General features: G+C 51.3%; 1 protein-coding gene across 11 annotated transcripts in view; it reads right to left on the minus strand.

The window, feature by feature from the left end:
- TECPR2 (tectonin beta-propeller repeat containing 2) overlaps positions 1-27,815 on the minus strand; it is a 102,171-nt gene that overhangs the window by 7,501 nt on the left and 66,855 nt on the right. For 7 of the 11 annotated variants that reach the window (XM_025271259.3, XM_025271257.3, XM_025271258.3 and 4 more), the window contains 2 exons: positions 27,536-27,769; positions 18,592-18,740 (listed from right to left, as the gene is read on the minus strand). In XM_025271259.3, the coding sequence (XP_025127044.3) occupies positions 18,592-18,740; positions 27,536-27,769 (383 nt within the window). The other 4 variants (XR_006546931.2, XM_025271264.3, XM_044932908.2 and 1 more) reach the window with 4 other exon arrangements.

Raw genomic sequence — 27,815 nt, forward strand, 5'->3', positions numbered from 1 at the left:
GAAAAGACCCTGATGCTGGGAAAGACTGAAGGCAGGAGGAGAAGGGGACGACAGAGGATGAGATTGTTGGATGGCATCACCGACTTAATGGACATGAGTTTGAGCAAGCTCCGGGAGTTGGTGATGGACAGGGAGGCCTGGTGTGCTGCAGTCCATGGGGTTGCCAAGAGTCGGATATGGCTTAACAACTGAACCACAAAAGTGTCTTCAACAAACACCCCTCACCCTACCTGCACACCACAGCCAGGACGCCCAGGGAGGCATCTCAAAGGCCGCTCTCTGGGTGGCTGGTGTGAGCAGCCTGTTGAGAACCAGAACGTGGACAGCCTCTCCAGGGCTCTGAGATTGGAGGTGTTCAGACAGAGGTTTGGAAACACATCCGAGGGCAGATGGCAAGAAACGACGTGATGAATAAGAGGGCCTCTCAGCTGAATCGAGGACTCAGCGCAGGTCCGACGGGCACACCGCCCCCGCCTCCAGGAGAAGAGGGGTTAAGCTGCAGGCAGCAGCAGGAAGACAGACACCTGCCCAGGGAGAGTCCACAAAGCACATGCACCTCTGCCGCCTGCCCCGAGAGCTCCTGAACACGGCCCAGCACCGGCTCCGGTGACCTGACTCCCGCAGTCAGACAGCCAGAGTGCCAAGAAGGGCTGGACAGGAGATGGCTGGGAAGACTGCTCTCCCATGAGCTGGCCATCTCAAACTGGGAGGCTCATTCCTACTGAGCCCCGAGGAAGATGAGTAAGACCACAGTGGTTCTCAAAGCTTGGAATCCCCGGGACTCGTGCGGGGACCTTTCACACCAGCTCTCCAGGTGATGTGGGCTGCAGCCTTCTGTAAAAACCACTCTGCTGCTCTATGGCGCAGAAGCAGGCAAGGCAGTACTACTCAAAGCCATCTACACGTCTCAATGCTGTCCCTGTCGGAATCCCCAGCTAGCGTTCTCAGAGAAAGGAAAAGCTGATCCTAAAACTCGCATGCAATTGCAAGGGACCCTGAACAGCCAAAACAATCTCGGAGAAGAACACAGTTGGGGATTTCCCTGGTCGTCCAGGCAAGAATCTGCCTAGCATTGCAGGAGACAGAGATTCAATCCTGGTTGGAGAACTAGGATCCCACATGGTGTGGAGCAACTAAGCCCGTGTGCCAGAGCTACTGAGCCCACACGCGGCACCTAGTCTGTGCGCCTCAACGCAAGATCCTGTGTGATGCGACGAAGACCTGACACAGCCAAACAGATAAAATTAAGTATTAAAAAAAGAATACACTTGGAATTTCAAAACTATTATAAAACCATGGTGATTAAACAGTGTGATACATAAGAAAAGACATGTAAATCAATGGAACGGTATTGAGAATTCAGAAATAAATCCATATGGTCAAGTGACTTTTGACAAGGTTGCCAAGATTATTCAGTAAAAACAAGTCTTCAGCAAATGGTGCTGGGATGACTAGATAGCAAGTGCATAGCAAAATGAGGCTGCAGCTTCACTTAACACCGTATATAAAAATAACCTGAAACGTATCAAAGATAAATATAAGAGCTAAATCTCATAATGGTTTCTTAGATAGGCACCAATAACAAAAAAGATAAACTGAATTTCATCAAAATTAAAAATTTTTGTACATCAAAGAACACCATCAAGAAAGTGAAAAAACCAACATATAGGAGAAATTTCTCCTGATAAGGGTCTAGTATCCAGAGTAAAGAACTCTTAAAATTCAACAAAAAAATAAAACCCAACAACAAAAAGGCAAATAACTGAATTTTTAAAAGGGCAAAGGACGTGAGTGGACTTTTCTTCAAAGATGTACAGATGGCCAACAAAGACGTGAAAAGGGGCTGAATGTCATCAGTCACCAGGGACATGTAAGTGAAACCACAATGAGGTTTCACTTCACACTTGATAGGATGGCTAAAAAAGTATTAGTAAGGATATGGAGAAACACGAACTCCCATATATGTTGCTGGGGAGGTAAAACGGTGCAGCTGCTGTGGAAGACACTTTGGTAGTTCCTCCAAAGGTTAAACGCAGAATTCCCACGGGACCCAGAAATCCCACTCCTAGATACACACCTGGAGAAGTGGAGCAGATGTTCCCAAAGAGCTACACCAGTGTTCATGGCAACTTTCTTCACAATAGCCCCAAAGTGGAGACAACACAAATGTGTGCCCACTGATGAGCAGGGGGCAGAGTGTGGCCTGAGCCACACGATGGAGGGCATTCAGCAACAGAGACAAAGGAGGCGCTGACACCGATAAGGCATGGATGAGCCTCGAGAAGAGGATGCTCGGTGCAAGAAGCCAATCGCGAAGGCCACGTGTTGCGTGACTCCTTGTACAGAAACACCCAGGAGAGGGAAATGAACACGGAGAGAGGCACGTGCATGCCTGTCGGGGGCTGGGGGGCAGGAGGACTTCACTGGGCACAGGGCGCCTCTGGGACGATGACGCTGTCCCGTAACACGTAGTGACCGAGATCACACAACGTAGTGAACGTGCCGAATGTCACAGACAGGAAGTCTTACGTATGTGTATTTTACCACAATTTTTTAAAAAACAGAAGGCAGACAGGCCTCGGTTGTAACCACGTGCCATCATTATGCGGAAAGTCACGACTGGGGGAGACTGCGTAAAGGTGCGCAGGGTCTCTGGTTCTTACAGAGCCTGTGAGTCTGCAGTCACCGCAATCAACATTTCAATGGGGAAAAGCAACAGGCAGCCTTGAATTTTGGTTTATTCCTATTCAAAACCACAAAAATGAAAAAAGAGAAAAGAAGGATGCTGTTTTATAAAATGGGGTAAATAAGGAATTTAAGATTTAAAAATCATTTGGAAATGCTAAAAAAAAACACACAAAAAAACCCATGTATAATCTTGGTGTGCTTCCAAAGACTGGGACAGAAAGTGTGTGTTTGTGCATGTGTGAGTGTGTGTGGGTGTCCGCCTGCTCCTTAGTTTTAAGTGCCCTTTAAAGAGCAGCTGCAGGGCGAGTGATGGGGAGGGGCCACACCCGCTTTCTGGAAGCACCCAGATTACAGCCACCAACATGCTCTGATGTTTACAAATCAAAGGAGCTGCTCAGGCCCATCAACACCTCAAGCTGCTGTCCCATGTTCTCAAAAGATAAACACTCATCACTAATCATTACCAACAAGTAACACATTTTATTTACTCCAAGTCATCAATGTTACAGGACAAGCCATTACTCTTTCCTAGAATTTATTTTATACACTGAGATCCTGACTAGACACGACACTGAGGTGTCGTGAAGTTCTCAGTGACAGACTGTTCCCAAACCAGGACTCCAAAGGTCCTGCTGTTGTGTGCCCCGACTTGGGGCCCGGGGTGACTGCTCTCAGGTGAAGGGGTTCATAATAATTGCCAAGTGCAGATAAAATACTTCTGAGCCTCAAGAACATGTACTAGAAGTGTGACGGGTTCTGTGTTCCCTGCCATCCAGTTACATACAGTACTTGTCAACCTGGCTCCGAGCTTCTCATCTAGTAGATGTCCCAAGAATTTGGATGATAGCTGTTAAGTTAGTTGTGGTAAGACCACACACTCTGAAGACATACAGACAGCCAAAAAGCATGTGAAAAGATACCCAACACCACTGATTATGAGAGAAATGCAAATGAAAACTACTGTGAGGTACCACATCATACCTGTCAGAATGGCCATCGTCAAAAAACCTACGAACAACAAATGCTGGAAGAGAGTGGAGAGAAAGGAACCCTCCCACAGTTGTGGGAATGTACACTGGTGTAGGCACTATGGAGAGTAGTGTGGAGGTTCCTTTAAAAAACTAAAATTGGAGCTGCGATATGATCCAGCAATCCCACTCCTGGGCATATACCTGGAGAAAACCATGATTCAAAAGGATGCGTGCACGCCAAAGTCCACTGCGGTGCTGTTTCCAACAGCCAGGACACGGACGCCACCCAGATGTCCACCGACGAAGGCATGGATCAAGAAGATGTGCTACATATACACAATGGGATATTACTCAGCCATAAAAAAGACCAAAATAATGCCTTTTGCAGCAACGTGAATGGACCTAGAGACTGTCATACTGAGTGAAGGGAGTCAGACAGAGAAAGACAAATTTCCTATGGTACTGCTTATGCGTGGGATCTAAAAAAAGAGGTACAGATGAACTTAGTTACAAAACAGAAGTACAGTCACAGATGTAGGAAACAAATTTATAGTTGCCAAGGGCATAGGTAGGGAGGGATATAAGGGAAATTGGGACTGACCCATACACACTACTATATATAAAATAGGTAACTAATAAGAACTTCCTGCTGTTGAGCACAAGAACTCTGCTCCATACTCTGTAATGGCCTATATGGGAAAAGAATCTTAAAAACAAAAAGAGTGCACATATGAATAACTGACTCAGTTTGCTGCACACCTGAAACCAACACAAAGCTGCAAATCAGCTGCACTCCAGTGAGGGTCGAACAAAAACAGACCACGCGCTCACAGGAGAAACGAAAGACAGTGCAGAGAGGAAGCTGATGGCCCTGGTCCCCGCCTCTCTGCTGGGGGCCAGAAGCAGAGAGAGGGCTCCCCCACAGGTCCTCCACCCTTTGCTCTGCCATCTTCATCAGCGCTGGTTTTCTACCCCATTTCACGAGACTGCCAGCTCGGGGCCTGGCGGTGTGGCCTGACGGCCTCAGGGGCCTCGAGCCCACCCAGCTGTGGGCCTGGCTGACACCACAGGCTGCGGTCCCTGCCATCTGCAGGGCACCCCTGCCCCTGTGCCCTCCCCGAGCAGCAGCCCCTTCTGGCCCCACGGCTGGCCGGGCCCCATGGCCCTGGCGCCCACAAACAGGCCTCCTGAAGGAGCCGCTGCCCCGTCTACCAGCCCAAGGGGACCCGTCCAGGCCCACCCCACAGGGCCTGCCCTAAGGGCACCCCCCCCACTCACTCCCCTCAAGGCTGGGTGGACTCAGAATCCATCATGCTTTTTCATTTTCACAGCCCTCAGAGCGCCACACATGGCTGGTGGCACAGAGTCTCTGCTCAAGAAACCCCCACATAACTGGCGTCTGGGGGACAGCAAGGCTTGGAACCCCCGGGAGGAGAGGGGCGTTAGCACCGCCTCTCTAGAGCACTCTGGCTGGTCTGAGCCAAGGGCTCGCCAAAACCAGCTTGGGGCTGGAAGGGCCCTAGGAGACCAGTTAAGCCCAACTCCCTCACATTCTGGGTGAGAAAATGGACAAAAACTCAGGCTGAGAAGTGAGGGTCCTGCCCATCTTCTAGAAACGAAGTGTCCAGGGCTCAGACCAGAGGGCTCCAAACTTCTGGCAGACTGGGCCTCTATTCCAAGGAACGAACACACGTGTGCATCCACATGCTTCCCGCAGGCAGAATGTGAGTGTGCACGCGTGCTTCGCCACTTCAGTCGTGTCCGACTCTTCGCCACCCTGTGGACTGTAGCCCACCAGCTCCTCTGTCCACGGGATTCTCCAGGCAAGAATACTGGAGTGGGTGGCCATGCCCGCCTTCAGGGGATCTTCCTGACCCAGGGATCGAACCCGTGTCTCTTACATCTCCTGCACTGGCAGGCGGGTTCTTTACCACTAGCGCCACCTGGGAAGCCCAGCAATGTGAATAAATCCAGGCGTAAAGAAAAAAGTCAAAAATTCTACAGCCAGAATTTTATCTAGACAAATCACTCTGGTAGGGACTTCATGTGACCTTGGATAAAGTTCACGTGAAGGAATATTTCGGGGACACCAAGGTGAATGAACCGGGAGCCTGCTGGGCACACAGACCCCACTGGGAAAGATGCTTCTGAAGAGAAACCCTGACCCCTCACGGCAGCCAGTCATGCTTTCCTTCCCCTGCAGGCTCCCCCTCCCTCAATCCGAATGAACCTCGAGCCCACCTAACATCTGGGAGATGTGGTGAACTCTGCCTTTCCTGGAGGATGCGGGGTCTGGATTGAGCACCCCAAGGCAGTGGCAGGAAGCCCCAGGCTGCCAAGCCTCGGGCACATTCAGCCCCTGGCACGTGGCCCCGGGTTTCCGCCCTTCCTGAGTTCTGTCTGGTCACTTCAGTTCTTCTGTGCCTTCCCTGGAGCAGATCCCGTGCCGCCTCTCGTCTCCTCCTCCTTTCATGGGAGCCTGAACAGTGGACACTGGGGTGAACAGCCTGTATCTACATGCAGGGCCAGTGGGCTCTCAGCGTGCTCCCTGAGCATGCCCGGTCCTCCCTTCCTGGGCTCTGCGTCCTCAGCTGGCAGGGGCAGACAGCCCGCGGGGCTCCCCTGCCAGGTGTTCATGCTCCGGGGCTGGGGCATGGTGGTCCTGGCTGCCCTGGGGCCTGCCGGGCAGCCTGGGGGTGTCTTCCACCCGAGGCCCGCAGACCCCGCTCTGCACGCTGCCTTGGCCCCTGGGGCAGTCGTGTGGGAGCCACTCTGCTGTTAGTGTTAAAAGTATCTGGCTGAAGTCCAGGATTTTCTCTGGAGGGTGAGCCGCGCTGCTGAACTGCTGACCCAGCTGGGCGAAGCCACCAAATGCGGGCTCTGGACTGGAGCAAAGTTCCCGGCTTCTTTCTTCCTCTTGCTGCTGATGGCAAAGCCAGAGGGTGACGGGTGACTCCTGCCCCGGCACAACCTCGGAATCCAGTAAGATACAGCAGTTGCTAGCTGCTGGGGGACGTGCCAAGGAAAACACTCAGAAACAGGTTTCCTGGGCAGAGGTCACGTTCTGTTCCTCTTGAGTCGGGCTGGCAGGGGTGGCCGTGCCGGGGAGTGGACCGCAGCCTGCATGCCGGGTCAGCGAGCGCGCTGGCACTACTGTGCTCCGAGTCCGTGGAGACTTGACCCAGGCGCACTGGCCCAGGTGCTCAGAGGGCTTCTCACACTCAGCAGCGGAGCTGAGCGCCCCGTGCTGGGGGCCTGCTTGCCGGGAGAAGGCCGGGAGGGCAAGGCCCTGGGAGGGGCCTCCTGGGGGGCACTCACACACACCTGTCAGCCGGGACAGGGCCCATGGGCGTTTGTTTCAGCCTCTGGGTCGACGAGTTGAGAGATGGTGAGGGGACGGCTGCAAGGCTGGGGGGTCTGGCCGGGAGTCACAGCCCAACCCAGGAGGACGGGGTCTGAGGAGATGGAAGCTCAAAACAGCAGGTGTTCAAATGGAGCCACGGTGGGGTGGGGTGGGATATAAAGGCAGTTCTCAAAAAGTGTTTTTCCTCAAAATGGAGCTGTGCTGGCCAACGGCATGAGCCTCCATTCTTGGAGGTCTTATCCTGCCCTCGCAGGCGGCACTGCTGAGGGCATCAGAGGACCGCGTGTGTGACAGGAGCCCCCGACACCTCGACCCCACCCAGGGGTGCTTGAGGAGACAAAGAAGGGGCGCAGGAGGGGGCGTGTCCTTGGAGGGGCCCCAACTCCGCCAGTGGGGGAAGGGGCGTGCAATGCCCTGGTGCTCAGCGCGGGGCAGGGGTGCCAGCCGCCGAAGAGCTGTGACGCCCACAGCCTCCCGGGCAGTGGTCACCCCGTCCTGCCCTCTCACAGGAGCGTGGGGAGCCCAGGGGTGATGACGCAAGCAGAGCTCGGCCACACAATGCATGGGGCTGGGAGGCCGTGGATGAGCAGGAAGGGGCTCAGGAGCCGAGTGAAGCCCCCTGCCCCCAGCAAACCACGTGGCCCAACCACCATGGAGAGACCACCGTCAGCAAGCCTCACGCACGCTCATTCCCCACCCCACCCAGTACATAAGACCACCATTGTCTAAGGAAAGCTGTGTGGAGAGGACACAGGAGAGACAGGAGGCAGCAGCTCAAGGGACATGGGGTCTCGGCCCGGCAAGAAACTTCAAAACATCCTCGGAGGGCCTCCCTGGTGGCGCAGTGGATCAGAGTCCACCTGTCAACACGGGGGACACAGGTTCAATTCCTGGTCTGGGAAGATCCCACATGCTGCGGAACCACTAAGCCCAGGAGCCGCGAGTACGGACCCCGTGCTCCGGAGCCGGGATGCTGCGAGTATGGGGCCCGCGCTCCGGAGCCCGGGAGCTGCGAGTACGGAGCCCACGCTCGAGGGCTCCATACTGTGCAACAAGAGAAGCCCCCGAAATCAGAAGCCTGTGCGCCACGACTACAGGGTAGCCCCCACTCACCCCAAGGAGAGAAAGCCCTAGGACAGCAATAAAGGTCTGTGCTGCGCTCAGTCACTTCAGTCCTGTCCGACTCTGTGAGTCCCCATGGACCGTAGCCTGCCAGGCTCCTCTGTCCATGGGATTCTCCAGGCAAGAATACTGGAGTGGGTTGCCACATTCTCCTCCAGGGGATCCTCTTATCTCTTATGTCTCCTGCATTGGCAGGCGGGTTCTTTACCAGTCAGTGGTGCCACCTGGAAAGCCCCAACAAAGACCTAGCAGAATCAAAAAATCAAAGAAAGGAAAAAACATCCTTGAGGGCAAGAGAAGACTCAACAACTGTGAATCAGCAACAGGAGTGTCCAGAAATTGAAATATAATCACAGAGGGAATTTTCCGGTGGCCCGGGGGTTAAGAGTCAGCGCTTTTACTGCCAAGGGCCTGGCTTAACCCCTGGTTGGGGAACTAAGATCCCACAAATCATACAGCGTGTGGAGGAAAAGAAAAGTATATACAAACATATTTTAACATTTACATATGTATATTATATACATACATATTTTAACAGAAATAACCCCTGGAGTCCGCCGCAAACTCCCCAGGCCAAAAGTCGAGTTCCCCGGAAAATGAGCCAGAGGCCCTCGACAGGCTCCTTGGGCAGCTGATGTTTCTCCTGTGTCCTCCCCTGCAGAGGGGCTCACTGGGCCAGACTTAGGACTCACTGCCGAGAAGAACGAGAAATTGATGTCTCAACAGGCTCAGACAGTGCCCCATAGAGGGATTGCAGGATGAAGAAAATGGGATAAAAGTATAAGAGAAAGAAAATAGGAGAGAAAAGGTAAGAAAAGCAGCACCCTGGCACAAAAGCAAGATGCCCAGGAAGAGCACCTGTGGGGTGGGAGAATGGGGTCGGGGGTCGGGCAGAGGCCTGGAGGAGATGCGAGCATAAGCCAACACAAGCACGGGATATATCCCAGAACAAAGGCCACGAGCTCCAGGCTGGAAGGCTTCCTGGCACAAAGACTAAAACAGACTCCCCCAGGCACATACTACTCTCTACTCCCAAGACACTGGGAACAAGGAGATCTCACAAACTTCCAGGGAGAAAACACAGGTCAGGTAGCAAGGATCGAGTATCAGAATGGCTTCAGACATCTCGAAAGGAATACTGGACGCCAGGAGATGATGAAGAAAACCTACAGATTCTAAAGGAAAATGATTTCCAACCTAGATTGCTAAACTCAAGACAAGGTCAAGGACGAACGTGAGCAAAGACTTTCACACATGCAATGTCTCCAAAAGTTACCTCTACAAACCTTTCTCAGGAACTGACCAGAGGAGAAACTCCACCACAGCAGCGACAGGCAGAGGAAGACACAGGATCCAGAAGAGAAGAGATCCCACACACCAGCAAGACAAAGGGAGACCCCAGGAGGACAGAGCGGCAGGCCAGACTGCAGCTGGTCAGGGTGTCCAGGGAGACAACTCCAAGAAGGGGATGGAACCGATGTGTCTGGGCGTATGGAGGGGAAATGGACTCAGCTGGTGGGGAAACACTGAGGCTGAATACGCAAACCATAGAGAAAACCAGATGGAAAAACAAGACAACGCTCAAGCCCAAGGAAAACAGTCACGCAGATAAGAAAATGGGGTGCAGTTCACTGCCAGCTCAGCTCCGAAGGGTATGTGCCCCACTGCAGCACCGTAGTGCTGGGAGGAGGTAGGTGGGGAGGCAGGGCAGATGGTTGGGGGGAGAGGCACCCCCCGCTTCCAGCAGGAGTCAAATGAAGACCCCAGGGCTAGAAGCATGGAGACACAGATTCCTATGAAGCTATTTAGGGAGACGAAGCTAAGAGACAGTTGTTCTCCTGAGCGGGGACCGTAAGGGGACATGAGGTGCTTGTGGCCCACCGGGTAGAGCCGGCTGACTGGTGAGCTGTGCTTACCTGTGCGCACAGCACTGCCCCCGCGGCTGAGGAGGAGAGGCCCCCCGCCATACCCTCCCGTGCGCCTGTCCCAGGCACCTGCGTGCAGACAGCTGGGGTGCCGTCCGGCAGTGTGCACACACACGCCACGCTGCCTGGGCGAGCCCTTGCGGCTCAGCCGCAGAGCTGGCAGGGGCACATGGGGGCAGCCGGCCTCGTCACCGGGAGAAGCCTGGGCCCCAGCACAGACAGGCTTCTGTGCCCAGACATTTGGGGTCCGGGTTACCACACCCCTCCCCCCAGCGCAGTGATCTCACAGACGTGCGCTCCGGATCCAGGGGACCAGGCCGAAGAGTCTGGCAGCTCCGCAGGACGTCCTCACCCAGAGCCATCATGCCGGCCACCCAGGACGCCGGCTGCCCCTGGAGTCTGCTGAGGACTCTTCAGACCGACAGTCAAGTTCCCCGGAACCTAGGCCCTCGCCACCCCATGTTTCTCCTGCGTCCTCCTCTGCAGAGCGTCTCGCTGGGCAAGACTCAGGACTCAGCGCTGAGAAGAACAAGAAACTGATGCCTCAACAGACTCAGACAGTGCCCAGCTTCGAACCGTCCCTAGCAACAAGCCATCCTACCCAACACACCACGGAGCAGCGCCTTTCCCTGCTCAGAAACACTGGCCAGACCAATTTCTTGCTGCTGACTGGAAACGCACCCTGGCTCTGCGAGTTCAAGGCCGATTTCATCCACAGAAGCCGCAGCTGGCAAGCAACCCTCAGTGACCTGGGTTTCCTTCCTGGCTGGGACCCTGGCCTACCCCGCTCTGCCTGAGGTCGCTTATCACTTCCCTCCCTCAGAGGCAGCCCCCGCCCCCACCCCCCAGCACAGCTCAGTGCACGGTTCTGCATTCATTTAAACATTTTTACTGTTTGATACAAGTTTTTTTTTGGCTGTGCCCCATGGCTTGTGGGATCTTAGTTCCCCGGCCAGGAATTGAACCCGTGCCCCCTGCAGCGGAAGCATGGTGTCCTTCAGTTCAGTTCAGTTGCTCAGTTCGTGTCTGACTCTTTGCGACCCCATGAATTGCAGCACGCCAGGCCTCCCTGTCCATCACCAACTCCCGGACAGTCAAACTCATGTCCATCGAGTGGGTGATGCCATCCAGCCATCTCATCCTCTCTCGTCCCCTTCTCCTCCTGCCCCCAATCCCTCCCATCATCAGGGTCTTTTCCAGTGAGTCAGCTCTTCGCATGAGGTGCCAAAGTACTGGAGTTTCAGCTTCAGCATCAGTCCTTCCAATGTGTCTTAACCACTCATAATTAGTATAACTGCAGACTCTTCACAAGAGCGGGGTGGGCACCACCCGGCTTCATTCCCCACACGTGGTCTCTGAACTGGACACTGTCATATAAACAGCAGCACAAGAGCTTTGGGACATTTCTGATTATTTTCCAAGGTGGACTCTCGTTAGCAGACGATTCAGTTAGGAACTAAGGACTTACTCCGTAAGTAATTAAGTTCACTGCAAGATATTCACAGAACAGAAGTAAATTACAGGCGGGAGAGCATTCAGCCACAAGAGCACAGTGAAGCTGTCACCCCAAAATGAAGCTACCATTTTGCTGGATGTCTTTATGGACTTTTTCAGTGTACATGTCCTTTTTTTTTTTTTTCACACAAAAATAGAATCATCAGACAGACTTTGGTAACTGACACTTTTATTCAACAGTGTGCTGTGAGTGTTTCTCCGTGGGAAGCAAGATTCCTCCTCGCTGCCCGTGTCTGGCAGAACTTGCCTCAGCCCTCACGGCAAACCCCCAGCCACGTCCTCAAGGAGCACAGGCCTCCGAGACACCAGGCATGGAACTCACAACGTTCTCCTCTCTTACTCTTTTATAATTTATCTTGGGCCGTGCTGGGGCTTTGTGGCCATGCAGGTTTTCTCTCATGGTGGTGGCTCCTGGGACTGCGGAGGGCAGGCTCTAGGCTCCCAGGCTCCGGAGCACAGACTCAGCAGCTGTGGCACATGGCTCAGCTCCCCTGAAGCACGTGGGACCTTCTTGGCCCAGGGACTGAACCTGAGTCTTCTGCTTTGGCAGGAGGATTCTTAACCACTGAGCCACGAGGGAAGCCCTTCTCTTTCTGTTATTAAAAACCAGGGACTGTCAGATGCGATGGTGTCCCAAGCTTGGCACGCGGAGCTCCGAGCTCCCCATCCCAGGATGCCGTGTGGTGTTCCTGTGCAATGTCGCTCACTGGGCTGTATGGAGGGATTTAGCCCATGGTGCCCCAGATGTGGTGAGAGGAATCTGGTTTAATTACCCCAAGGCCTTGTACTTTGATGTCAAGAGGGAACATGAGTCTTCAGAACACCCCAAGACTCTTGGAAGCAGGCACCAGGTTGGACCTGCAGAGCTTGGCTTTGGGGTGTGGGTACCACCTCCTTCTGCCATCTTGTCCCCGCCTGAGTGACCTACGCCAGGCATGAGGGGGCGGTGGTGGTGGTGGAGCTGCATCCAGGGATGCCCACGCACCCTGGCTGGTAGTAGAGAGGGTGAAGACTGCTTTCCCTGTGAGGTCCCAGCCGGGCAGGGTCCCCTCTCACTCTAACGCCTCTCTGAAGCAAGCCTACTGCCCCGAGCTGTGAACTTCTCTGAGATCTGGTTGTGTCAAGTAGCATCAACCTCCATCCCCACCGGCACCACCTGTGAGCATGACATTCTCGTGGGATTTCCTGTTACCATGCTTGCATGTTTGTTTTTTTTAGTTGTTGTTCATATAGCTAAAAATACCTACAGTAGTTGAATTTAAAGTAAGTTTTCACCATTTGCCAGTCACATGAGTCTTGATTTTGCTGGTCTCTCTCTTTTCCAGACAAAGCTGTAATCCACGCCAAGTAAACGACCCCGGAGCCCGGCTGGAGCCACCCACCTTGGGAGGCCTGGACACCGGGCATGTTGAGGAGGAGCAGGGACTGCCCAGAGCTGGGGCGGGGAGGAGGGCGGGGAGGCCCTCTGAAGGCAGCGGTGGGCCAGTGCCGGCAGGGGCGCTCGGTGCCCACGGTGCTGTGGCGCCACACCATCAGCTGTGCTGCTGTGGGGGCACCGCTAGTGTGCAAGAAAACGCTCCCACCAAAGCAGCAAGCTCCAAAGAAACTATGCTGAACACAACTATAAATATTTTTTCCAAATCCTTCCAAATGTTAGCAAGTCTGAAAACTGAGTCATTTGTTTTGAGTACTTGGTTAAAACTTCACCCCAAAACTACTGCAGGAGGGAGGTGCTCCCAGAAGAGAGAGCAGGACGCAGAGACAGGGAAACTGCTGCTGGTTCCAGAAGGCCCCTGCAGCCGCACCGCTCTGTGCCCTGTCAGGCCTGTTGTGGCCTCCACAGACTAGCTGCACACACATCCTACCTGGAGATCAGGATGCTCATGCCCAGGAGTAAATAAAACGGAGCAGAGAGAGGTCGATTATGATCAAAACACAGAAACCCATCCACATTCTAATACCTGCATTCAACCAAACCATCCCGACTTTCTAAACCATTTTACAAGGCCTCGTACCATCCCCACTCTGCCACTGGACTAGTCTTCTCAGGAACTTCTGCAACTTGAAGATTAATCTGAAATTCAATTTAAAGGCAGGCTTTGTCCTAAAGCCCCGCCTGGGGGGCCACCGGCCGAGCCTGTGGCACACTGCCTGGACTCGGCGCTCTGCGGCTCCTGCAGTCAGTAGGCGGCCCAGGCCTTGGTCCTCAGCAGAGCGTGGAAGAGCGTAGCAAAAGGCCTGTGCAAGCCTAAAGCCTGGTTTTCCCCACAGGAACCAGTTCTGTAGCTACAAGCTCAATGTGCACTTCTCCTACAGCACACTGAAAGCTACTAAGAGAATGTGGTCCATTCAACGGAAGTGCCCGAAACAGTTAATGCTGAACAGCCCACTGAGCAGTCACTACTTTACTCAGAGTACAGCTCTGAGGCCCTTTCATTTGAATTTGTTCTATTTTGGCATTTTCTTGGGCGAAGCCTTCATCAACCCACAGTCAATAGTTAGTTACAGTTAAAGTGAAAGGCGCTCAGTTGTGTCTGACTCTTTGCGACCCCATGGACTATACAGTTCATGGAATTCTCTGGGCCAGAACACTGGAGTGGGTAGCCTTTCCTTTCTCCAGGGGACCTTCCCAACCCAGGGATTGAACCCAGGTCTCCCACATTGCAGGCGGATTCTTTACCAACTGAGCCAAAAGGAAAGCCCAAGAATAGTGGAGTGGGTAACCTATCCCTTCTCCAGCGAATCGTCCCAACCCAGGTATCGAACCGGGGTCTCCTGCATTGCAGGCGGATTCTTTACCAACTAAGCTATCAGGGAAGCCCACGGTCAATACAGCACTCCAAGTAAAGCTTACGTCCCCCCATTTTAGCTTTGCTTCCTAGAGGCTTTTCCAGAATCTAGATGCTGAAAGAAGAGGAGCTTATGATTTCACGTCATCCTCAATGACACCAAAAGTATGAGCAACTGAAGGAAAATGGAGATAAGATGGCCTTCATCAAAATTAAAAAATTCTGTGCGCCTTAAAAGACACCATAAAGAAAGTGAAGGAACAACCCAGAGAGTGGGAGAAAACCCTTGTAAATCATAATTCTCATAAGGGTCTGGGACACGACTGAGTGGGTGGCTATGTATACGTGAGATGCACACATCCAGAATATATGAAAAAGCCTTACAGCTCAGCAGTGAAAAGACAAGTCAGTCAGTTCAGTTCAGTCGCTCAGGTGCGTCCGACTCTTTGCGACCCCAAGAATCGCAGCACGCCAGGCCTCCCTGTCCATTACCAACTCCTGGAGTTCACTCAGACTCATGTCCATCAAGTTGGTGATGCCATCCAGCCATCTCATCCTCTGTTGTCCCCTTCTCCTCATGCCCCCAATCCCTCCCAGCATCAGAGTCTTTTCCAATGAGTCAACTCTTCGCATGTGGTGGCCAAAGTACAGGAGTTTCAGCTTTAGCATCATTCCTTCCAATGAACACCCAGGACTGATCTCCTTTAGGATGGACTGGTTGGATCTCTTTGCAGTCCAAGGGACTCTCAAGAGTCCTCTCCAACACCACAGTTCAAAAGCATCAATTCTTTGGCGCTCAGCTTTCTTCACAGTCCAACTCTCACATCCATACATGACCACTGGAAAAACCATAGCCTTGACTAGATGGACCTTTGTTGGCAAAGTAATGTCTCTGCTTTTCAATATGCTGTCTAGGTTGGTCATAAGTTTCCTTCCAAGGAGTAAGCCTCTTTTAATTTCATGGCTGCAGTCACCATCTGCAGTGATTTTGGAGCCCAAAAAAATAAAGTCTGACACTGTTTCCACTGTTTCCCCATCTATTTCCCATGAAGTGATGGGACCAGATGCCATGATCTTTGTAATGAGCAAAGTATCTGAATATGTTAGTTCCCCAAATAAGACACATAAATGACGAATAAGCACACAAAATGCGCACTGGCCCTTCAGGAAATGCAAATGAAAACCGCGAGGACACGGGAATCCAATGGTCAGCACGGTGGCCGAGGTCGGCAACACTGCACCGCTGGCCTGAGAGGTGCTGAGGGGGCAGGTCCAGAGTCCTCATCACAAGAGAAAACTGTGCATCGTGACAGGTGTTTACTGGACTTACTGTGGCGACCACTTTGCAATATATATATAAATATCGATCATATTGTACCTGTGAAACTAACACAATGCCACACATCAATTATATCTAAATTAAAAAAAAACTCAACTGAATTATAACAAAAACTGCCAATTTGGATCAGATCAGCTTTCCTTTCTGTATAGGACTGTTTTAATACAAATCAGAACATTCAGTAACCCCGATAATATAAAAATTAGTGTTTCCTGTTTCAATGAACTTTTTACCCTGTTTTTTAAAGAAAACCACCATGAAATATTGTTTTACACCCACTAAGACAGGCTTTTTAAACTGGGCAAAAAAAAAGTTTTTCAGTAAGGGTGTAGAGAAATGAGAACCCTCACACGTTACTGGTAGAATGTAAAACGGTGCAGCCAGTGTGGAAAACAGTCTGGCAGTTCCTGAGAAAGCTAAACATACAATCAGCATATGACCCAACAATCCACTTAAAGTCAGAGACCCAACAGAACTGAACACACAAGTCCGTACAATTTTGTACAAGAATGTTCACAGCAGCATTATCCATAGCAGCCAGAAAGTGGGAACAACCCAAACATCCATCAGCTGACAAATGGGTAAACAAAGCATGGCCAATCCACACAATGGAATGAGTGAAAGTCGCTCAGTTGTGTCCGACATGAATATACAGTCCAAGGAATTCTCCAGGCCGGAATACTGCAGTGGGTAGCCTTTCCCTTCTCCAGGGGATCTTCCCAATCCAGGGATTGAACCCAGGTCTCCCTCACTGCAGGCGGATTCTTTACCAGCTGAGCCACCAGGAAGCCCTAGTAGAATGGAATGGAATACTATTCCAATGGAATACTATTCAGTCATTAAAGGAATGAAGTACTGACACGTGCTACAGTGTGGATGAACACTGAAAAGATGACACTAAGTGAAAGATGGCGGATAAAAACGCCACCAATTACAAGACCCCATTTACACGAAATAGGGAAATCCAGACCAGGCAAGTGCATAGAAACACAAAGGAGACGGGTGGCTGCCAGGGCTGCGGGGTGAGGGTTCTGAGAGGAGGTTACCAGTGGGCCAGGGGTTTCTTTCCAAGTGAGAAAGTTCTAGATTGGAGAGCAGGGATGGTTGCAGAGCTTTGCAAATATACTAAAAAGCACTGAGTTGTATACCGTAAAGAGTGAATTATAACCCTTCCTTTAAGATAAAGCTGCTGGGAGGTGGCGATGACTACCAAAGGAGTCAGACAAGAGGGTGCCGGCTCGTCTAAGGCGAGTTTGAGTACAGCAGAGAAACCCTCGTCGCCCATCAGCAGAGCACTGCTCGGCCGGCCACACACCCCCCACCCCCCGTGCTGCGAGAGCTGCGGCTGGCAGCCAGCGCTGTGTGCCGAGGGACACGGGCCGGTGTGCACACAGAGCCTTCGAACTCAGACACGATTCCACTCACTCGCGCCATGACCCCGTGAGAGGAAGATCCGCATGCAGCCTCCCTGTGGCCGTGGCCAGTGGCCTGAAAGAACGTGGCATGGGCCTCTGACTGCAGCGGCTCCCAGCACGCATCCCAGGCCTCCTGGGCAGGACAGGCGCTCCTCAGCCGTGCACCCTGGCCTCTGCTGGTGCACCCCTGGGGCTTTATGGTGCCCACATGCAGACGGCCAGCAGCACTCTGCTGGCGCACCCCTGGGGCTTTATGGTGCCCAAATGCAGACGGCCAGCAGCACTCTGCTGGCGCACCCCTGGGGCTTTATGGTGCCCAAATGCAGACGGCCAGCAGCACTCTGCTGGCGCACCCCTGGGGCTTTATGGTGCCCAAATGCAGACGGCCAGCAGCACAGGCGCCCGCCTGACACCGGGCTCCTCGTCTCCGTTCACGCGTCTGCTCAGCCAGCCAACTCCCGCCGCTGTTGCGTGTCAGGCTTCATTTTTTTCCCAACAAAGTCACAAATGGGGACTAGAAAGCACTGGAGTAAATAGCTCATTAAATCACAGCCTTCCTGCGAAAGTTTTAACAGACGTACACTTAGCATAGTCACCAGGGCCACTAGCTATTTAAGAGTAACTAAAGACTGCACGAAAATCAGACTTCAGCTTTTGATTTGAGTGGTAGAACAGTCAAAAGAAAAACATTTAGGATACATGGTAAACTAAAATACGATAGGCGTTGGGGATGGGATGGGATGCATAAGAAAAATAATTTCTGGGGACTCCCCTGGGGGTCTAGTGGCTAACAATCCTCCTTGCAAAGCAGGGGACATGGCTTCAATCCCTGGTTGGGGAACTAAGACCCCACATGCCTCAGAGCAACTGAGCATGTGCACGACAAGAGAGTCTGCGCCACAGATTGACACCTCGCGTGAAACTATATATAGAGAGTCTGCGCCACAGAGAGACCTCGCGTGAAACTATATCGAGTCTGCGCCACAGTGAGACCTCGTGTGACGCACAACTTAAGACCTGATGCAGCAAATAAATATTTTTTAAAAAGGAAAAACAATTTCTTCAACAAAATAGAAAAGGCACTCACAAAATAATGATAATAGGCTCTCTCATCACAAGATCTTTATGGGACTTTTACTCTCTTCCTTTTGGATATTATTTGCTTTAAAGAAAACAATGCTCATTTTTAAAAAGTTAGAAACAAAACATTTTTGAGAAAGAAAAAGCAGCCCTGGCTCAGATAATCGTGAACCTGTTCAGCTCTAAACTCCACAAATACCAGACTCTGAGTTGGAATGCCAGGGAATGAGTGTGTGCCGACCCCAGGCACACTCAGCCCCCGGCGCTTGGATATGCGCCTCCGCCCTGTTTGCTGGGAGGCCCTCGCCGGCAGGTGCGTCCTCTCCCCACCTCAGCGCCTGACCGGCCAACTGGGGAGCTGGGATCAGGCAACCTCTGCTCACCTGGACAGGCGGCTCAATCGCTATCCAGGCCGGAAGCATCAGACTGGGGTTCAGCGGCTGGGTGCCAACGCGGAAGTAAACGCCACCCCTGGAGTCACAGGCCCAGACGTGCTGGTTTCCACAGGCCAGGCTCGTCAGTTTCACAGCTCCTGTAAACAGACAGAAGGCACACGTGCTAGCCACTTTTGTGTGATGACTCACGGCTCGTGTAAGCTATGAACTTTGATTTTGTTCTTCAAAGGAAGAAATGACACTGCGTGTGCAGCTGAACTCTATGGCTGGAGAATATTATCATGCACGAGAGTCACCAAGGCCTCTGCGTGCCCGGCCACCCGCCTGGCGCCACACTGCAGCCCTGCCACACCAGAGACAGAGGAGTCAAGATGCCATCAGCACACCCCCTGAGCCACCAAGCACGGGTGAATACCTCAGCATGGTGGACATGGAACAACAGACTGGTTCCAAATAGGAAAAGGAGTACGTCAAGGCTGTATATTGTCGCCCTGCTTATTTAACTTCTATGCAGAGTACATCATGAGAAACGCTGGGCTGGAAGAAACACAAGCTGGAATCAAGATTGCTGGGAGAAATATCAATAACCTCAGATATGCAGATGACACCACCCTTCTGCAGAAAGTGAAGAGGAACTAAAAAGCCCTTTGAGGAGAGTGAAAAAGTTGGCTTAAAGCTCAACATTCATAAAACTAAGATCATGGCAACTGGTCCCATCACTTCATGGGAAATAGATGGGGAAACAGTGAAAACGGTGTCAGACTTTATTTTTTTGGGCCCCAAAATCACTGCAGATGGTGACTGCAGCCATGAAATTAAAAGACGCTTACTCCTGGGAAGAAAGGTTATGTCCAACCTAGATTACTTTGCCAACAAAGGTCCGTCTAGTCAAGGCTATGGTTTTTCCAGTGGTCATGTATGGATGCGAGAGTTGGATTGTGAAGAAAGCTGAGCACCAAAGAATTGATGCTTTTCAACTGTAGTGTTGGAGAAGACTCTTGAGAGTCCCTCGGACCACAAGGAGATCCAACCAGTCCACTCTAAAGGAGATCAGCCCTGGGTGTTCATTGGAAGGACTGATGCTAAAGCTGAAACTTCAGTACTTTGGGCACCTCATGCAAAGAGTTGACTCACTGGAAAAGACTCTGATGCTGGGAGGGATTGGGGGCAGGAGGAAAAGGGGACGACAGAGGATGAGATGGCTGGATGGCATCACAGACTCGATGGACGTGAGTTTGATTGAACTCTGGGAGATGGTGATGGACAGGGAAGCCTGGCATGCTGCGATTCATGGGGTCGAAAAGAGTCGGACACGACTGAGCGACTGAACTGAACTGAACTGAATGGGCCTCACAATGAGCTCACTTCATCACATACACAACCGTTAGTAGCAAATTCTGGGTCTGGGGTGAGAGAATTCATCCTTTGCATAATCTTGATCCTAATCAGAATTCAGTTCAGTTCAGTCGCTCAGTCGTTTCTGACTCTGTGACCCCATGGACCGCAGCACGCCAGGCCTCCCTGTCCATCACCAACTCCCAGAGCTAACTCAAACTCATGTCCATCGAGTTGGTGATGCCATCCAACCATCTCATCCTCTGTCGTCCCCTTCTCCTCCTGCCCTCAATCTTTCCCAGCATCAGGGTCTTTTCAAATGAGTCAGTTCTTTGCGTCAGGTGGCCTAAGTACTAGGAGTTTCAGCTTCAGCATCAATCGTTCCAATTACGATCGACTAATGAAGCCTCCTGGAATCTTCATTTCTCTTTTTACATTTCTCCTTGTTTATTAAACTAATTTTAAGAGGAAAAGAAGTGGGAGGAGCCTTTAGAGAAATTACATTTGATTAAGAGTTTATCTGGGAGAAAGAGCAACAGCCAACAGTCGCTGAACCTCACAACAACCATACCTGGTTATTACTGCCCCAGCTCACACATGAGGCCATCAGGACGTGGACTAAAGAGATCTGCCCAAGACCCCAGAGAGAAGGTGGCTAAGCCAGGAGGCAAGGGTGCACTGGGCTCTGAATCCAGGCCAGGCCAACGCCTCCCTGCCGGCTGCTTCTGGCCTCAGGCTCCACACCTGCTGAGTGCGCAGATCTTACAAGTTCGGCCTCATCACTGCTGACAAGTGAATATACCCGAGTAACCTGCGTCTTATCCCATCACAGAACATTTTCACCACCCAGAAAGTTCCCTCAGGCCTCTTCTGGTCAACACCCTCTGCCCTGAGGCAGCCACTGTTTTGACTTCTGTTGCCACAGATCCAGTCAGTCTGGTCTAGAAGTCCAGGAGAACAGGATCAAGGCCGGCACTCCCCCGGCCCGGCTTCCTGCTCTCAGTGTAATGTCCTGGACGGGACAGCCAGCCATTCATTCCTCCTCACCGCTGAGTAATACCTGCTGCAGGTAACAGCCACAGTTAGCGTCTCCCACTGGCAGATACTTGGGTCACTTCCACGTTGTGCTGCTAGGAGCAAAGCTGCTATCGTCATTCCTGTAGGAGACTTTTTGGTGAACGTGTGTTGTTTTTCCTGAATAACACCTAGGAGTGGGACTCTGGGCTATGACATTTATATGTTTAACTTCCAAAGAGGCCGCCAGTACCCCATCTTACACACCCACCGGCGGCCAACACCTCACCAGCATCCACTCTGGGTATCTTTTCATGTCGGCCATCCTAGTAGAAGTAAAGTGGCATCTTGTCATCGTTTTAATTTGCATGTTCCTGATAACAAGTAATGCTGAGAGCCTTTTAATGTGCTTATGGGGGCACTTCCTTTGTGAAGTATCTGTCAAGCCTTTTGCCCATTTTTCAAGTTGAATGGTTTGACTTCTGGTGACTAAGTTAGGGGGTGAGTCATTCTGACTAAAGCAGGAAGAAGGTGGCGCAGCTAGGCTCGCTGGCAGGGGCTCTCGGCCACCCCACGGCTGTCACTGGCATCAGATGACAGCCCGTGTCGTCACCAGACCACAGGCACGGATCCTGCAATGCGAAAATCTCATCACGTGCATTTAGCTTAAAAATATTAGTCCATTACTACTGGAAAAATTTCCTAAAGATGATACTGTATTTTAAAAATCTTTCACAGGGTTAAAATAGACATCCCAGGGCTCCAATATTACATATTAAAAGATCTGTAGCAATCCAAATAAAGTACTTCCAGCAGTAAATTACAGAAATAGCTGAGAAACAAATTCTCACTTTAAAATGTTAATTTAAAAGGATTCTGTGTTGGGATCGTCAACCTGCCCTACTAGGAACCGCTCCTGTGAAGAAAGGTCCATGGTGACAGAAACACCCTGGGTCAGCACCTCAGAGAGCAACGAGCTCCACCCCTAGTGAGACACAGAGCTCACATTACAAGGCCAGCGTCTTCCAGAACAAGTGTAAACGCCTGTGTATAAGTGAATTTATTCTAAACGGGAGAGACAGGTCAAAAGGGAAAACATTTAGTCAAGGGCCTTTCTGTGGTGTCCTACCTCCCAGAGGGTCTCGGGCTGCCTGGGCGCAGGCCTATGGGGTGCAGACAGGTGGGCCAAACACAGCTCCCCAGCAGCCCCGGGCCTGCCGCAGCTCCCGGAGTTAAGGGCACCCCCTCCCCAGGTTCTGGACTGGGCTGTGAGCACAAGTGGTCCGTCGTTCCTGAGCTGAAGCATAAATGAGCCGGCAAGAAGGCCTTCCCTTCAGTGGTCCATGCTGCAGGGGCCACCGCGCACAGCAGGGCTCAGTCAGCCGCCGCCCGCGAGACGACGACCGGGCGAGAGCCAGCCTCGTGGGAGCCGAGCGCAGCAAGCGTGTGTTAAGTCGCGGGTATCCGGCGTGTGTTAAGTCGCGGGTATCCGGCGTGTGTTAAGTCGCGGGTATCCGGCGTGTGTTAAGTCGCGGGTATCCGGCGTGTGTTAAGTCGCGGGTATCCGGCGTGTGTTAAGTCGCGGGTATCCGGCGTGTGTTAAGTCGCGGGCATCCGGCGTGTGTTAAGTCGCGGGTATCCGGGGCTTGCTGACGACAGCACTAGTCCAACGCACACGGACACGCCACACCTTTCCTGCCTTCTCATCTGCCTTTCCCTCCCATGTAAAAAAAAAGTTTTCATCACTTTATTCAACAGATCAGACATTTTCCCTTTAAGACTACTTTTTAAACATATATTTTAGAACAAAAGGTGGCATTTATTTGGTTTTCACTATTTATAAAATTGCTTTTCTGCATAAATTACTATATAATATGGTCCTATTTGTTACCTAAAGGCATGAACTGACGCTGAGTATGTCTTCATTAAGTGCTGTGACCAGATGAACTCAATTACAGGTTGCACTCGTTCGCTCAACACTCTAGTGCCCGACGCAGGCATGTTTATGTGTACTGGGAAAGGAAATGTTGTGAGCATCTTAAATATCTGCTAAACGATGCAATTTTTTTCTAAAAACTAGGCTTGTCATAAGTCATAATATTTCATATTTGGTCTCTGTAACTGAGCTCAGCAGCTAAACATTTAACTGCAGAAGTCTCTCAGTCTAAGAAATGCAAGCCGAAACCACAACGAGGCGTCACCTCGCAGCAGTCAGAATGGCTGTCACGAACAAGTCTGCAAAAAATAAACACTGGAGATGGTGTGGAGAAAGGGGCCCTCCTGCCCTGTCGGCGGAAACGTCAGCTGGTGCAGCCACCGTGGAGAACAGTATGGAGGTTCCTTAAAAACTAAAAATAGAGGTAACATGATCTAGCGATCCCACTCCTGGGGATCTATCTGGACAAAACTATAATTCCAAAAGATACAGGCACCTGTATCTGCATGGCAGCACTATTCATAACAGCCAAGACATGCAAGCAACCTAAATGTCCATTGATGATGAATGGATAAACATTTGGGATAATGCCAATAAGGCCACCTGTAGCAACACGGATGCAACTAGAAATTACTACATTAAATGAAATCAGAAAGAGAAAGACAAATATAATAATTTTTGTCTATATGTATAATAATTTGTACATATAATAATTACATACTATAATAATTTCACTTATACGTGGAATCTAAAATTTGACACAAATTAACTTATTTATGAAACAGAAATAGAATCAGGGACATAGAGAACTGACTGGTGGTTGCCAAGGGGTTGGGATTAAGGGAGGGATGGATTCAGAGGTTAGGGTTAGTAGATGTTAAGCTATTACATGTAGAATAAACAACAAGGTTCTACTATATAGCACAGGGCACAAGAGTCAATATTCTATGATGGAATTTTCTAATATTCATAGAATATTCAATATTCTATGATGGATAAACCATGATGGAAAATAATATATATGTGTGTGTGTGTATGTATGTATAACTGAATCACTTTGCTGTAGAGCAATAATTAATACAAGACTGTCATATGGGAATAGAATCTAAAACAGGGTGGACAGATGTGTAACGGACTCGCTTTCTACACTTGTTAGTAGCAACGCAACGCTGTAGACCAACTATACTCCAATAAAAACCAATTGAAAACCCCTCAACACTGTGGACCAACTATACCTGGATTTAAAGAGAGAAAAATAATTCTTAGTCTAATCCCAAAGCAGCGATTTGGTAATTTGTACAAGGACAGAAAAGAGGGACACTACATCTTGAAAAAGAAAGACAGAAAAGACAGAAAGCATGTTCATGATTTGATACTTTGCTAAAGTCATTCTTAAAACTGAAATACCTACTTACATTGTAAGAGGTGGTGACATTCCAGACTTTAAATGACCTGGTGTTGCCCACGATCAAGGCTGGCATGAGGCAGCCTGGATCACACTGCTAGCACTGGGGAGATGGGTTTCTGTTTTTTTCTTTTCAGAGTCAGAACATCTGTAAAGAAGCGGCCAGGACTGAAAGGGAACCAGGTAATAAAGCACATCTCTGAACAGCCCTGATAAGCCAGCGCCTCCTACCTCACGCCTTGGGCAAGGGGATGATGACGTGAAGCTAGACTAATGAATTACGGTGAAGACACCTTGTGCCTGTTACTAGTTTTATTTGTGATGATCAGTAACAAGGAATCAAAACCCATATTCCAGAATTACTTAGAAATGGAGTTGCAAAATGATGACAACTTGCCTGACAGTCTAATTTCTGCTGGGGGTGGATATGGCCATGCATGGGGCCCTCCACCTCCAATGGAAGCTCCTCGAGGGTCTGAAAGAAGTGAGGGCTGGGACAGCGTGGGAACAGGGTGCTGACTGAGGAAGGCAAGAGCAGGGTGGATGCTCTAGACGACAGGGAGAAAGGGGAGCCCGGCACGGTAAGAGCAATGGCCAGCACTGGGAACCCCACGGCACCAGGCCCTCAAAAGGCAGGCTGAGCTGGCCAGGCCACCAGGGTGCGGGAGTCACCCCAAGACTGGAACTTGACTCCAGGGCATGCGCAGCCACTTAAGGTCAAGCAAGGGTGGCGTCCCGAGCCGAGTTTTAGGATGAGAGCTCAGGCAGCTGTGGCGGGAGGGGGGCACACCAGAGCCGAGAGGCGGTGATGGCCGTGCAGGAGTGTGTGTGGGGGCGCGGAGCTCTGGTCCTGGCAGTGATGGAGGGAAGCAGAGGATAAGACAGCCCAGGAGACCTTCTGGGGAAGACGGAGAGACACGGTCGACCACACTGGCCAGCAGAGAAGCAGAAACAGCCAGAGAAGTTAATGGAACAGAGAAGTGAAGTCAGGAAAGAGAGTACATTTTGGACCATCAACAAAGTGAAAAGGCAACAACATCCTGGAGTGTGAAGTCAAGCAGGCTTCAGGAAGCATTCCTATGAAGGAAGGGCTTCCCAGGTAGAGCTAGTGGTAAAGAACCCACTTGCCAGTGCTGGAGACCTGAGAGATGTGGGTTCAATTCCTGGGTCGGGATGATCCCTTCGAGAAGGGCATGGCATGAATACCCACTCCAGTATTCTTGCTTGGAGAATCCCATGGACAGAGGAGCCTGGTGGGCTACAGTTTATAGGGTCACAAAGGGTCGGAAATGACTGAAGTGACTTAGCACACACGCATGTATGCACTATGAACAAAGCTGGTGGAGGTGATATAATTAGAGTTGAACTATTTAAAATCCTAAAAAAGGATGCTGTTAAAAGTGCTGCACTCAATATGTCAGCAAATCTGAAAAACTCAACAGTGTCCATGTCAGTTGTCATTCCAATTCCAAAGAAGAGCAATGCCAAAGAATGTTCAAACTACCATACAATTGCACTCATATCACATGCTACCAAGGTTATGCTCAAAATCCTTCAAGTTAGGCTTCAGTGATACGTGAACTGAGAACTTCCAGATGTACAAGCTGTGTTTAGAAAAGGCAGGGGAACCAGAGATCAAATTGTCAACACCCACTGGATCATGGAGAAAGCAAGGGAATTCCAGAAAAACATCTACTTCTGCTTCATTGACTACACTAAATAAAGCCTTTGACTGTGTGGATCACAACAAACTGGAAAATTCTTAAGAGACCGGAATACCAGACCACCTTACCTGCCTCCTGAGAAACCTATATGCAAGACAAGAAGCAACAGTTAGAACAGGACATGGAACGATAGACTGGTTCCAAATAGGAAAAGGAGTATGTCAAGGCTGTATGTTGTCACCCTGCTTATTTAACTTATATGCAGAGTACATCATGAGAAACGCTGGGCTGGATGAAGCACAAGCTGGAATCAAGTTTGCCGGGAGAAATATCAATAACCTCAGATATGCAGATGACACCACCCTTATGGCAGAAAGTGAAGAGGAACTAAAGAGGCTCCTGATAAAGGTGAATGAGGAGAGTGAAAAAGCTGGCTTAAAACTCAATGTTCAAAAAACTAAGATCATGCCCAAGTGTCCCAGGGAAGGCAGGAGGGTGCCCCACAGCGCAGGCAGAAGCACGGCCAGCAAGGCCACTCCGGTCCTCCCGGGGGTGGCAGTGGTGAGCGCTCTGCTGGCTGGACCGTGACCCACCCTGGTGTGGGGCTTAGGTTCAAAACAAGGAGATGCCAAAAGCATAAATAATCTAAATGACCCTGGAAAATTCCTAGCTTTGGAACAAAGCTTGCTTCTTTAGTTGAGAACCAACCTGCTTCTCCAGCTAAGCTGATTATACTTGGGGGCCTCGTAGAACCAAATAACGACGGAGCCTCTGCGCATTACGGGATGGTGGTGAGAGGCCGCTGGCTGGAGGTGTGGCGAGGGCTGCCCGGGGGGAAGGCGGACAACGCTCCCTCCTCGCTCCTCGTCCTCCCTTTTTATTTGTTAAATGAGAACACGTGGTGGAATTCTCAAATGTTAAATGCTTGTAAAATTCAATTCTATCACCTAACAGAGTACTGGTTGTCAGTTCATCAGGTGGGAACCCATCCGGCTGAGAAGTATTCCTAAGGCTCACATGGGCCCTGGAGGGGCTGGGAGAGCCTCACCTCCCGACAGCCATGCCTGACACTCTGCCCGGAGGATGACCTGAAAGTGCGGCTCACTCTTATTTCCCGGAATGGGAATGAATTACTTATAAGCAGCATCAGGCTGCTTGGCTGCCCTGCAGCCCTGGTGGGGACAGTCAGAGCACGTGGGGATCCGCACACCCTGGGCAGCGGGGGAAGGAGGGCTGTCCCAGCCACGGGCCTGGCCCCAGTGCCCAGACCGGACAGGCACCGAGCAGCAGAGGGAGCCGCACTGCAGGATGGGCCGGAGCAGCTCTCCTGGCCCCTCTCTCGGACACGTTCCTCCTGGGTTCTGAACCCTGCAACCTGGAGGGGGTGGGGAGGGGAGGCTCCTCACTAGACGCTTAGGAGGCCCGTTAACCCGCAAGAGCAGCTAATCGGCCTCCTGCAATTTAGTGAGCGGCCTCCAAGAAGTCACGCGGTTGAACACAGGGGCCCCGGGAGGCGGGTCAGGCCTCCCATCTCCACACGGCTGAAGGCGGGCGGGGGCGGCAGTGCAGGCGGCCTACCTAGCTGGGAGAGGTCCAGCCGGGCCCAGTGCATGCCTGTGGGGCAGCTGGCGGACAGTGTCCTGATGAACACCTGGCCAAGGCTGTCCAGCGCCCACAGGGCATCTTGGCAGGCGGCGTAGGCCCTCATCTCGGCGTCGGGGGGCAGCTGCACGGTGGACGGGCGGGACTGGGCGTGCTGGGCACTCAGGCGGCACAGGTCCTTGCTGCTCTGGCACAGCCACAGCGAGCTTCCTGCAGAGAGGTCATAGCATCACTGTGAGGCCCCAGCCCGCTGCCC

This window comes from Bubalus bubalis, chromosome 20 (genome assembly GCF_019923935.1).
Source record: "Bubalus bubalis isolate 160015118507 breed Murrah chromosome 20, NDDB_SH_1, whole genome shotgun sequence".
In the NCBI taxonomy this organism is placed as follows: Eukaryota; Metazoa; Chordata; class Mammalia; order Artiodactyla; family Bovidae; genus Bubalus; species Bubalus bubalis.